Here is a 13,542-nt window from a genome sequence, read left to right as displayed (position 1 = left end):
GAACTATAAATAAAGAGAGGCTTCATCTTGTAATCTCCAGAAGAATTGCCACATAGTAAAAGTGTAACATGCTCCTTCGAAACCTTGTAGCCAGGCTGTGATTTTTCATTTTTTGCTAAAAATGTTTCAGTGGGCATTTTTTTTCCATAATAAGCCTATTTCGTCAGCATTAAATATCTGATCATCGGTATAATTTCCTTCTTCAATGATCTGTTGCAATTCATCAGGAAACTAGCTGCTGCTTTTTCATCAGCACTTGCAATTTCACCTTGTACACGATCACTATGAATGCTCGATCACTTTTTGAACCGATCAAACCACCCTGAACTTTCAGAGAAAGTTTCTTCCACTACTGATGCCGAATTGTTTTAATTTAATTATTAACTTTCTAATTGTTTTCTTTTTAAAGTTTCAAACAAATTCAATGCTTTTGTTTTTATAGTCATTTGACTAAGACGAATTTTCTTTTGGTAACAGTCTTCTATCCACACTGACAATAGCGTTTACATTTCAATCATAAGATGGCTTTTTCTCGTAGTTTGGGACCCAGACGAGGTCAATGCACTTTGTCCTAGTTGCTTATAGTTTGCAGTGTGGTCTAAAATATGGCGAACAGTTAATTCATTTAGACTGTACTCTCTTGCAATTTTGGCTTTGATTATGCCTGCTTCATACTTATTTATCATATGCAACTTATCTTCTAAGCTGATCACTCTACGTTTCTTCTTAATAGCTGTAGACTTGATATCATCCTTGTTTCTTTTAGCATTCATTGTACTGGTAAATCAGAAGAGAAATAAATATCCACATGTACTTCAGGCAAAGGCGGACAGTTACTGGTGAGTGGTGTGCAGGCGCCTTTGGATAAAAACGAAGCGCTACAAGAGAGCGATACCTGGAGAGTGGCGACTCGAACTGGTTGCATATGTAGTGGACTACTTCTCGCGGCTGCGATAATTCGAATTTGGAGCGCAATAATTGGAATTTTGGTATAAAATTATAAACTGCAATAAATCAAGAATCACAATAATCGTGGTATTCCTGTAAGCAGAAACATTGAAAATATCAACTGCATCATGAATGGAGAATCTGCAGAACAAGTAAAACATGTCAGCTACTTGGGCACAATTTTTAGTGAAGATGGTAAATTAAATATGGAAATACACAACAGAATCAACAAAGTATTATGGTAGGAAGTCAACTGAATAAATTCATATGGAATAAGAGAAAAATTAGTCAAAACACTAAATTAGCTGTATTCAAGACAGTGTTCATACCAATTTTTAACTTAGGGATCTGAGTTAGAGCATGAACAGATAGCATCAGTGGCAATATCACATATTAAAAATCAAGATATTAGGAAAGAACTTGACATTGTTAGCAGACCTAAGTTCAGGTGGTATGGTTACTTAAACAGAATTGGAGAGGAAAGATTAGCAAAACAAGTGTGCATGTTATTTAGAATGGTACAGTTGATGAGATTAAACAACTATCTCAACACCCTTAATTTGTAGAATAGAAAGAAAAACATTGATATTCAGTATAGCATATTGATGGCTTGGTGGGATAATCTTTGTGTGTGCAGTGTGTGTGTGTGTGTGTGTGTGTGTGTGTGTGTGTGTGTGTGTGTGTGTGTGTGTACAGGGTGTTCGGGATAAATTTGACAGTTTCGTAAGGAAAAAGAAAATCTTCTTTGTATCTATTAAATTTAATGAATTGACAAAAAAACATTACAGGCAGAGTTAATTACAATACTATCAACAAGATTTACTCAAAATAACCACCATTAGCATCGATCACAGCTTCAATTCTGCTTCGGAACCTCGAACAAGCTGATGCTACAGTCTCCCTGGGAAGGGCCGCAAAAACTGTTTTAATTTTATCCATTAACTGGGCTTTTGTATTACTGGAAGTGCGATTGGTGTCTTTTTCAACTGCGCCCCATACAAAATAATCCATGGGGTTAAGGTCTGGGGAGTTTGGAGGCCAAACATTTGGACTGGTGAAGTCGTAGAAATTTTCAGACAACCATTTTTGACTTTTCCCAGAGGTGTGGCAAGGGGCCGAATCCTGCTGCCATACATACGGCCTACCATTGGCTACCCTTGTTATCCAGGGCTTGACTACAGTTAGCAACTCCACGAACAAAGCCCGAATTCCAATGCCAGGGTTCTTCAACACCTGTTCCTGCAGATTTGCGAGGAATTCTGCTGTACGAACGCAATCAGATCGTCTGCTAGGGATCTTTCTTCTTGCTACATCCTCGTAGTCACCATTGCAAGTCTCTAGTTCATGCCTGATTGTTTTTACTGTATTCAGGGAGCATTGGGCAGCAGTCGTAATATCCTTATTTTGATGGCGGGCACGAATCATCATGATACAAGTTATTCTCTTCCATGATTCAGGTGGGTTCCAGCTATCCATCCTTTCTGACATCTTGTATATGAATGAAGAAGGGTCCAAACTTTTAAATGAAGAGAAGTGTGTGTTAATACATGTAACTTACGGAAAAATATAATTAATTATAAATATGTCAAATTTATCCCGAACACCCTGTATATATATATATATATATTTGCCTTTTTCAGATATATCAGCAGTAAAGAGGGAATATGTGCCACCTGAAGAAGAAGAAGAAGTGGTACCTGTCTTTGAAAAGAAAAAGACAAGAGATCGTGATGCTTCATCTCCTTTGGTTGGTATGTAACAAACTAATATGAATATTTTGTGTTTTGAACCAAATGTTTTTTTGTGGAATTTTTTCTTGACAATTATTCATAAGACTATTACACTTTTTTATAAAATCTTTATCAAGTAGCTTTATTTTTATCCTCCTACATGTTTTGCCAATCTGTTTCTATTGGCATCCTCAGGGAATACAAATCAGTAAGCACAATTTTATAAAATCTTTATCAAGTAGCTTTATTTTGTGCTTACTGATTTGTATTCCCTGAGGATGCCAATAGAAACAGATTGGCAAAACATGTAGGAGGATAAAAATAAAGCTACTTGATAAAGATTTTATAAAAAAGTGTAATAGTCAAATGTTTTTTTTTCCTTCTTCACAGTTTTTGTTAACCATACTATGGAATGTATACTTTTGTATAAGATTAATGTTTTAATATTATTTATTTATTTTTATTGTGGCCTTTCAAGATGTTTCAAAAATAAAGAAAGAATATGTATCTCCTGAAGAAGAAGAAACATTGCATTCAGAAAAGAAAAGAAAGAAAAAGAAAGCCAAAGAACATACCCAATCCCAATCTCTGACTTCATCATTTGGTATGGCAAATAAACTTAAACTAATCAAGTGCTTTCTGTTGTTTTAAATATTTCTCTTCTTTTTCTATATAGAAATATACATAAATTCCCAAATAAAGTAAAGACTTTATTTGGGAATTTTCAGCAGTTTGTTATACAGATGAGATGAGTTTGTTATAATGGTGTTTCCTATAGTGACAGTCAATTGGGCAGTGTTGTGCATCACTTAACCAAGCGCCAAATCGATGGAGAATAGTTTGCCATCTGACATATAATGATGTGACCTACCTATAAAATAATCGAGACCGAACTGGGGTCTATATTTTCACAGTTTTGTTTCAAAGAACTAAATGCCAAACAGAGCTCTAAATTGATGTTTTTTTACAAAAAAATTAATTTGGTGCTTGGTCAAGTGATGCATAACACGGTCCAATTGTAAGCCAATTTAATGCTGTGGTATAGCAATTTATCCATCTACACTGGGAGCCCAATTGCTTAATTTGACTTCCCCAATGTAAGATGGAAGATTAATCTTGCAACTCCAAACTAAAAACCAATTAACTAAGCTTCAGTTTCGAGTTTTTGTATGTATGAGGGTGATCTGAAAAGTTCTCAGCCTAACAATGAAAAAACGAATTTATAATTTCCAAAATTATTTTTATTTTTCAACATAATTTTCCTTAAGACATACATTTATTCCATCAATGCTATGCTCCAGCGCCATTATCGCATCCCTGTAGTGGTTCTCAGTAAGATCTGCAAAATACACCTCTGCAATGACCTCTTGATTTGAAGAAAAATGCTGACCAGCGAGGAAGAGTTTTAGTTTTGGGAAAAGATAGAAGTCAGAGGGAGCCAAATCTGGGGAATAGGGTGGATGTTCCAATAATTCATAGTGCAGATCCCTTAATTTTCCTATTGCCAAAACACCTTTGTGGGTAGGTGCATTGTCCTGATGAAAGATGATTTTTTCTTCTACAAACCGGGACCAGACTAGACGAATTTTTTCGTCTAGTCTGGTTAAAAGATTGGAATAATATTCCCCAGTTATTGTTTTACCCTTTTCAAGATAATTAATAAACAAAATGCCTTTAGCATCCCAAAACACCGATGCCATGATCTTTCCTGCTGATGGAACCGACTTTGTCTTCTTTGCCGCTGAACAACCATCTTTTGTCCACTGTTTAGACTGCAGTTTGGATTCTGGTGTGTAATGGTGAATCCAAGTCTCATCCATAGTAATAAATCAACGCACAAAATCAGTTTTATTCTTGCTAAAATCCTCCAAACACTGTTCAGAGATTTTCATGCGAGTGCATTTTTGACCTGCTATGAGCAAGCTTGCCACCCATCTTGCACAAAGCTTTTTCATTTGCAATTCTTCATGCAAAATATATCCTACATGTTCTTTTGAAATGCCTATAGGCTCAGCAATTTCATGCACTTTGACTCGCTGGTCATTCAATACCATGTCGTGCACTTGATCAATGATTTCTGGTGTTGTTACACTTTTTGAACGTCCTTTACATGGATCATCTTCAAGGTTGGTACGGCAACGTTTAAACTCGGCAGCCCATTTCTTAATTGTCGAAAACGAAGGAGAAGAGTGTCCATAAACTTTTATGAACTTTGAATGAATTTCTTTTGGCGTTAAACCTTCTTTTACAAAGAATTTTATAACCGCACGATACTCAATTTTATCCATTTCAAGGGATACCGACAGCACTTTTGTTTCAGACAGCTGTATAAAACAAACTATTTGATAGAATGACTTGCAATTTCAAATGGATGCTTATGACAGATGTATCAACTTAGAAAAAAAAAATCTTTGCCAATAGTGTTGCCATCTATGATCAAGACCGAGAACTTTTCAGACCACTCTCATATTCTCCATATCACTAGACAGGATTTTAACCAGACTTCTCCAACCTAAAGGCATCATCATCATTACCAAGGCACTCTCTCTCTCTCGTGTGCATGTTATTATTTAAAATGTAACGAAATTCCATTAATTAGCAATAGACAGAAATAGCTTTCCTATATATTTTCAAAAACTTAGAATATAGTAATAATGTATTCATTGTTAATCCTGAACTAAGCAGTTCGTTAAAATTCATACCACCTCCTCTCGCCGACACAAGTCTTCTATCTGTAGGAGCTTTTTTTTATTTGTTCTGAGAGTATTGATACTTGTACTGAGAGAGGTTGATATATGTGACACTTAGAGACTATTTCAGGTAATATAGAGCAACCTCTCTCTTTTTCTATGTCCATTAAAAAAGACAGATGTAAATAAAAATAGTATGCCACAGTAATGTTAACACATGTAACTTCTTAAACACACTCCTAGCTAAAGCTCAGTTAATTGATATTCACCTAACTCAAATAAATAATTATATTCTGAAGAGATTTCAACCATGCCTGGTATCGCATCTGTAAATGCAGGTGTAATATTATCTATATCTTTTAATTTTACTATTATTTTTTATTTATTTAACGTCGTCTGACTGTGCTTTTGTAATATCTTTTTCTTATCAGTATTAATACCGAGTTTATCGTCATTGCTTGAGCTAGTTCTTCATGCACAAAACTTGTGATCATTCTTAATCCTTTAGTGTATAGTTTTACTCCCCCCACCTTTCTCTCAAAGTCATAAGTAAGAGTTTTTCACGTGCTCAAAGTGTAGACTTAAGAAATGTTTCTGGATGGAACCACTTCCTTAATCTACATTTGCTGTATTTGTCTTGTTAATCTTTATTAAAAATTTATTTTTTTATTTCAATTTCATGATTAAGGATCGCATAAAATAATTGTTTTTCTTTCCTTTACATGCAACAGAAGCATTCAGCTAAGCACGACAAATATATCTTAAATTAACTCTAATTCAAGCAACTCCTAAATCTTATTATCCGTAAGTCGTGGCTATCACTATTCGACACACAGGTTATATATTTTTATAAGACAGTGCATTGGTAAGGCAAAATCAGGCAAGCTATTAACAAAACGAACATGTTTATTCATTCAAAGACAAAGTAAATACAAAATTTAAACTGCACATATCAAGTGTCTGGTTCTGACTAATTCAACTAGATAACAATGGAGACAATACAAATCATGTGTCTAATTCTCCACACAATCATATAAGCAATTTCGCTTAAGCTTTAAAACAAAGACAATGTATATTCACATAACTTTTCAGACACGTGGATAGATTTAAACACACTTAACTTAACTCAAGCTATAAACAGAAAGAGGCATAACTTAATGTACATTCATTTTTTTTGCATTACACAACATTAGCAACTTCCTTAGAACTTGTCTTTTTTTATTTTTTTTTTATTTTGACTGTACAATTAAGGATCAAGTAAAATAATTGTTTTTCTTTCCTTTACATGCAACAGAAGCATTCAGCTAAGCACGACAAATATATCTTAAATTAACTCTAATTCAAGCAACTCCTAAATATCATTATCAGTCAGTTGTGGCTATCACTATTCAACACACAGGTTCTGTATTTTTATAAGACAGTGCATTGGTAAAGCAAGATCAGGCAAGCTATTAACAAAACGAACATGTTTATTCATTCAAAGACAAAGTAAATACAAAATTTAAACTGCACATATCAAGTGTCTGGTTCTGACTAATTCAACTAGATAACAATGGAGACAATACAAATCACGTGTCTAATTCTCCACACAATTATATAAACAATTTCACTTAAGCTTTAAAACAAAGACAATGTATATTCACATAACTTTTCAGACACGTGGATAGACTTAAACACACTTTAACTTAACTCAACCTATAAACAAAAAGAGGCATAACTTAATCTACATTCAATTTTTTTGCAATACACAACATTAGCAACTTCCTTAGAACTCTATATACTGCTTATTCACATTCAAACAGAAGTATGGCTATCCAACTTCACTAATACTTTCTATGTTAATAGACAATAGACCCAACATTCGTCGCTTAAATTTCACAATCTAGGAATTTTACATAAATCATCGTACTTACAATCTTACCAACTTATAACATACAGTCCTAGATCCTAAGGGCACGTTCTGCTTTTTCCAAAAAATTTCCGATCGGGCTCCAGGTTACAGCAACAATACTGCAGCACACATGTAGATCATCGAAGAATCATATGGTAGGATATCTTGAAAAGACCATCTCCACTGCAATCTAACTTCCTATCATCGTCGGAACTCTTGATCATGGAATGCGACTCTCCCGGTCCTCTTGGCACGCACAAAAAAAACTTCAAAACAAGAGTCCTTTGGCCCCTCAATTTCTGCCTTTTATCTCACTTTCTCGACCTTGGCACTTCAGATCAAGTCCCCCAGATTTACTGGAGGGTTTTTCTCCATCACCCACGCTATCACTGGGTTTTGGCGGAAAAACTCGTAATCCGGTGACCTTCGCTATTTTCGCTAGCCTTAGGTCTATCTGCCTAATCCTGTCTGAGCTTATTCTTTTGTTTTGTTACATTTTTGTGATTCTTATTTAAACATTTCTAACAACTAATTATATGAAGAGCCAAAGGCTTCAATTCGGCAACATGAACTTATTTAAGTTAATGTTGAACAATAATAAAGTTCCTAGGAGTTAAGTTCACATTATGGGTAAATATCAAAAATAGTGATCGGAGCCGGCTCCACCCTTTCTATGAGTTACCTCAGCTTGCACTACCTTTAAGGATCAGATGTTGCCCTATCCAGGTATTTGCTTATGCTTGGAATCGCCAAACTTTATATAGTTTATATATTCGGCATGAAACTCTTTGAGTTTCTTATTCAGCTAAGAAACAATATTTTATTTAAGTTAATGGGATAAGGGTGCTTAAGGGTCAAAGCTGTATAACTGAGAGGAGACCTCCACATAGCCTTTAAAGGAATGCGGAGAACCGACCAGGGCTTCTGACCTAATGTACAATCCTCACCTTCTCGTGGTGCACCCTGTTGGGTATCTACCTGGATACTGAACAAACGAGGATGGGCTGGCAATTTGGGATTTAGCTGACCAAATTGTATTCTTATTGGTTAAACCAAAATAAAAAATTATGGTACAACATGACAAAATTTCATGCCGGCTGGGGCGTCGCCCGGTTAAACAAGGCCCCCGTTGTTTTCGCCAGGGAACCAGGGCAAACAGCGAAAAGTTCAGCTACTGGAACAAATCTGAAAACAAACCCCAACTCAATATCACCAGAGTTAAAGATGGGTACTATCAACATAAGAAGCCTGAATGGCAAAGAAATGGAGCTAACTGAGGAATTAGATAAGTACCGGATAGACATAATAGGGGTGACTGAAACAAAAAAGACAAAAACTGGTGAGATCTTTTTGAGCAATAAATACAAAATGTTATAGTCAGGCAATGACAATCAAGGAAAAGAAGGAGTAGCCATAGTATTCAACACAAAATACGAGGCTTATCTTCTTGAATGGCAGTCAGTCTCAAGTAGAGTAATGTGGGCAAATATGAGAATGGGGAACTGGACAATGAGACTTATTTGTGCCTATGGTCCCACAGAAGGTTCTACTAAGGTAGAAGTGGAGGAATTTTTTGAGGCTTTAGAAAAAGCAACTGACACAATGAAAAAGGAAAAGTTGGTCCTTGTTGGGGATCTGAATAGCAGAGTAGGAAATGATTGTGAGACATACAAAAATATTTTGGAAAAATTTGGAGAAAAGAGCAAAGCTAATAATAATGGAAAATATCTGTTGGATTTCAGCTCAGGACATGGACTGGTTATTACTAACACCATGTTCCAACATAAAAATGTGCACAAATTCACATGGAGAGAAGAGGCAAGGAATAAGAAAAGTCTCATTGACTATGTTATTGTTGATAGTGATGTTTTCTCCCTGGTGCAGGACACCAGAGTGTACAGAGGATTTGAAATTGGAAGTGATCACTATTTAGTCTTGATCAGGATAAAATTGAATTTCATATTGAAAAGAATAACATGTAAGAAAGTTTTAAAGTGAATAAAAGTTGAGCATCTCTCAGATGTGAACTGTAGACTAAAATACAGTTCAAAATACAAGATTATTGAAAAAAAAATGAAACAGTTTGAGAAAAGGAATCAAACCTTGGAGATTCAGTGGCAAACTCTGAAGAAAACATTGATTGATTCTGCCAGAGAGTCATGTGGTGAGGTTGTCTGCAAGGATAAAAAAATCAGAACTCCCTGGTGGACACAGGAAGTTAAAGAGGCAGTGAAGGCAAAGAAGAAAGCATAGCAAAAGTTCCTATCAAATAAGTCAGTTTGTGCTCTTAGAGAATACAGAGACAAATGCAAGAATGCTAAACACTGTGTCAAACTAGCTAAACAAAAGTCATGGGAGGACTTTGGCAAGAATATAGAAAATAAATATCAAGAAGGTGGCAAAATATTCTGGAGGTTGTTGAAGAAGCTTAGGAATGGAGGAAAGAGTACTGTAAAAGGATTTAGAGATGATAAAGGTGACATGAAAACGCGAGAAAAAGATAGCCTTAAATTGTGGAGTAATTACTTTGAAAAACTGCTAAATGAAACAAGCAGTGATGACAGCACAGTGGTAAAAAACACTGACCAGGCATGCAGTCAGGAATACATATCCATACTTGAAGTAGAAAAAGCCATCAAAGGCTTGAAATGTGGAAAGGCAGCAGGAGTAGATGATATTCGACCAGAAATGCTGAAGTATGGTGGTATAAGAGTCTTACAGTGGCTGCACTGCATAGTTCAGAAAGCCGGGCGAATTCCGATGATTGGAGTAGAGCTGTCATAGTACCCATATATAAAAAGGGAAATAAAACTGAATATGAGAATTACAGAGGTATTTCCCTACTGAGTGATCCTGGCAAGATCTATGCAAGTATAATTGAGAAACGGTTGAGAAGAATTGTGGAAGAAAAGCTTGGTGAAGAACAAGCTGGATTCAGGCCAAATAGAGGCTGTCAGGATCATATCTTCACTTTACGACAAATAGTCGAGAAAGCATGGGAATATAACAGAGATCTGTATTTAAGTTTTGTTGATTTGGAAAAGGCATATGACAAGGTGCCAAGAGAGAAGCTATTCAATACGCTACAGTTATATAGTGTCAATGGGACATTATATCAAGCAATACTTAGTCTTTATTTTAGTTGTAAGTCAGCAGTTAGAATTGAAGGAAGTACAGGAAGATGGTTTAATATTAAATCTGGTGTGAGACAAGGATGTACATTATCCCCTCTCTTATTCATTATCTATATGGATCACATTATGAAGGAAAGTGGTATTAAACATGATATCAAAATTGGAGATGTTAATGTCAGCTCTTTGCTTTATGCGGATGATGTTATACTTCTGAATAAATCCGCTACAAGTCTGCAAGATTCTCTGACTAAATTGAATAGCTGTTGTAATAGATATGGTATGAAGGTCAGCAATAAAAAGACAAAGACAATGAAAATAGGCAGAATCATTGAAAATGTCAACTGTGTTGTGAATGGAGAACCTGTGGAACAAGTGAAAGCTACTTAGGCACGATTTTTACTGAAGATGGTAAATTAAATATATAAATAGACAACAGAATCAGCAAAGCTGGTATGGTAGGAAGTCAATTGAATAAATTCATATCGAATAAGAGAGAAATTAGTCGGAACACTAAATTAGCTGTATACAAGACTGTGTTCAAACCAATTTTAACTTATGGATCTGAGAGCTTGGTCAGAAGTAAAACACTTGACCAAAGACTAGAGACTGCAAATATGAGAGTCCTGAGATTATAGGCGTGAACAGATGGCATCAATGGCAATATCATATTAAAAACGAGGATATTAGGAAAGAACTTGACATTGTCAACATCCAGGAATGCGTTAGCAGAGCTAATCTCTGGTGGTATGGTCACTTAAATAGAATGGGCAAAGAAAGATTAGCAAAAGAAGTGTTCTCTGCCATGTTTGCAGCAAAACTACCCAGAGGAAGACCAAAATATAGGTGGATTGATATGGTACAAAGTGCCTCAGACGATAGAAATATAAGTTCTGATAATGTTGGAGTCTTGACAAGTAACAGACTGATTTGGAGGAAATTGTAGATAGGAAGTTAGTAATGATGTAAATTTTTCATGTAGTACTATCCCTTGTACTGTACACCCCTTGAGAGTACATGGCAGAATTTGATGATGTCAATGGGATATATTATCCCTTAACTTAAATAAAAACATTTGTAACAATTTGTTACCAGATTTAATACAGCAAAAGTGAGTTAAACATTGTTTTTAACCACAAGTATTTTATGTAAAATTTATTCGATAAAATAATTCCTAATTTTTTTCTATACAAGATTTTACACAAGACATATACTCCATATCTCGTATGTAGACTATATAAGAGAAGTTTCTGTGCATCATTTTTGTATTGTATTAATTGTATTTTATCTTGTTGTTCCATTGCTGTTTTTGTACTGAACATGCCTCTGATACCTAGGCAAAAATTTTACAGCTGATAAATTTAATTCATGCAAGTTTAAGTTTTTGTTCTTTAATTTTTTACAAACATGGCAGCTTATGTATCTATATTAACCCTTTATTTCACCTTGTTGGAACGTCCCACTTAACTGACTGTTCCATTTTTGTTGGTTTGTTAATCTTATCTTTACCTCTTTAAATTCCGTTTTTATTCATTAGTTGTTGATTGATGCTCATCTGAATATAAAAAAATGTATATTATACTGCACCACCCTATATTTAGATTAGTCTAAATAATATAGAGGAATCAATCATCAACTATACTTATATTATCACTTTATCTTCAGGCCGAGGTTATTAATAGCTTTTAAGACTTTTGCGAAGGTCCGATTAATTTTATGAGCAGTGCAATGAAAGAAAATCAGCCAAGCACCAAGTTTAACTCAACAAAAGAAAACATTTAATGTGGAATAGAACAACATATACATTCAAGTATAACTATCTGCAAAAAGTTATCAATTTGAACAATTACAAAAATTCATATTCAGATATTAGTAACTTCTTATTTAGGTTTGAGGATTATGGCTACTGTTGACACTTCTTAATTCTTAAAGCATCACTGCTTCTTTCACATAGTTCTCTCTACCGAATTAGATGAATTAAATATATTACCTCAGAATTAACTTATCAAACATTCATTTTTCAGTTTATGCTCAGTCAATCAAGTTGAGAATAGTTCTTAAAAAAATTTGACCTTCCAAATGTTACAATAACTAATCTTATGACAGGCTACACTATAATCTTTCTCAGTCAGCTAACACTTAATAGATCAACATGACACTTATTATTTCGAGGGGAAAGGTACTTCAGTACATATAACATCCGGCCATTAATTGACATAACATCACAGCTAAGGTCAAAATATATCCGACAGAGTTAACTGTTATTGCTTCACACAGGTTATAGAAAGGACAACTCTTACCGGATTACTGCTTCTACGCATCGAATTCGCATAGGCACATTTGAAATTCTGGTTGACTTTTACTTTATGGCAACACAATTCAAAGAAATCTTCTGCTATAATAACTGAATTATAGACCCAGAAATACACAAGTCTTGATGCACTTGGTTTAAGTTATCTACTAATTCCTTATTTTCTTCTATGTATTAACTTCAGTTCTGCACTATTCTTCCACTAACCAATTTGGAATTTATCATAGTATCAGAACTCCCATAGAAGTAATTCGAAATGCCTATTAATTCCCAGTCCTTTCCTAGTCGATTTACGGCACATATGAACTCCCCTTCTGCCACTCGCTACCTATCTCTATGCTGTCTCTAAGGCTTCTCCCTATATCTTACTTTTGTTTTCGAATTAACCCTGTTCTCCTCTTTCCTGCCAAAATCTGGTTCTGACCAGTTCAGCTCATAACAACTCGCTTCTCCCTTTGTCTCCACGCTCCAATCACATGCTACCTAAAAATAACTCCGTTTCCTTGACAGTGACCAATCAAATCTCATTAGCAGAATTCCTTAAATTTGCTTTCACTTTCATTTACAATAATAATAAACATATATCACAGTTTACATAAGGCATAAAAGTTATATACATACAATTTCTTATAATATTACTAAAGGAATAAAGTAATAAAATAAATGACATGTAATACAGAGCCTTTTCATTATTATGACATATTCTAAAATTATATAATTAAATAATAACTGACAAAATTCAAGGAAAATACATGAATAACAAATTTTAAGCAAGAGACTAACAAATAATATTTCAACAAGTCTTGCTTATGAAATGGTGGATTATGTTAAATATGAATGA

General features: G+C 34.7%; 1 protein-coding gene across 1 annotated transcript in view; it reads left to right on the top strand.

Annotated features, from left to right (window-relative positions):
- The window catches only part of LOC150109849 (uncharacterized), a 232,146-nt gene that overhangs the window by 187,440 nt on the left and 31,164 nt on the right, over window positions 1-13,542 (top strand). The window contains exons 13-14 of the mRNA XM_090396316.1: window positions 2,589-2,699; window positions 3,157-3,282. Of these exons, the coding sequence (XP_090252442.1) occupies window positions 2,589-2,699; window positions 3,157-3,282 (237 nt within the window). The remainder of the gene's footprint in view (window positions 1-2,588; window positions 2,700-3,156; window positions 3,283-13,542) is intronic.

This window comes from Typopeltis vanoorti, chromosome 1 (genome assembly GCF_054136105.1).
Source record: "Typopeltis vanoorti isolate ZY-2024b chromosome 1, IOZ_Tvanoo_1.0, whole genome shotgun sequence".
NCBI lineage: Eukaryota > Metazoa > Arthropoda > Arachnida > Uropygi > Thelyphonidae > Typopeltis > Typopeltis vanoorti.
The sequence above is the reverse complement of the archived record's forward strand: the minus strand, read 5'-3'. Positions and strand labels throughout refer to the sequence as shown.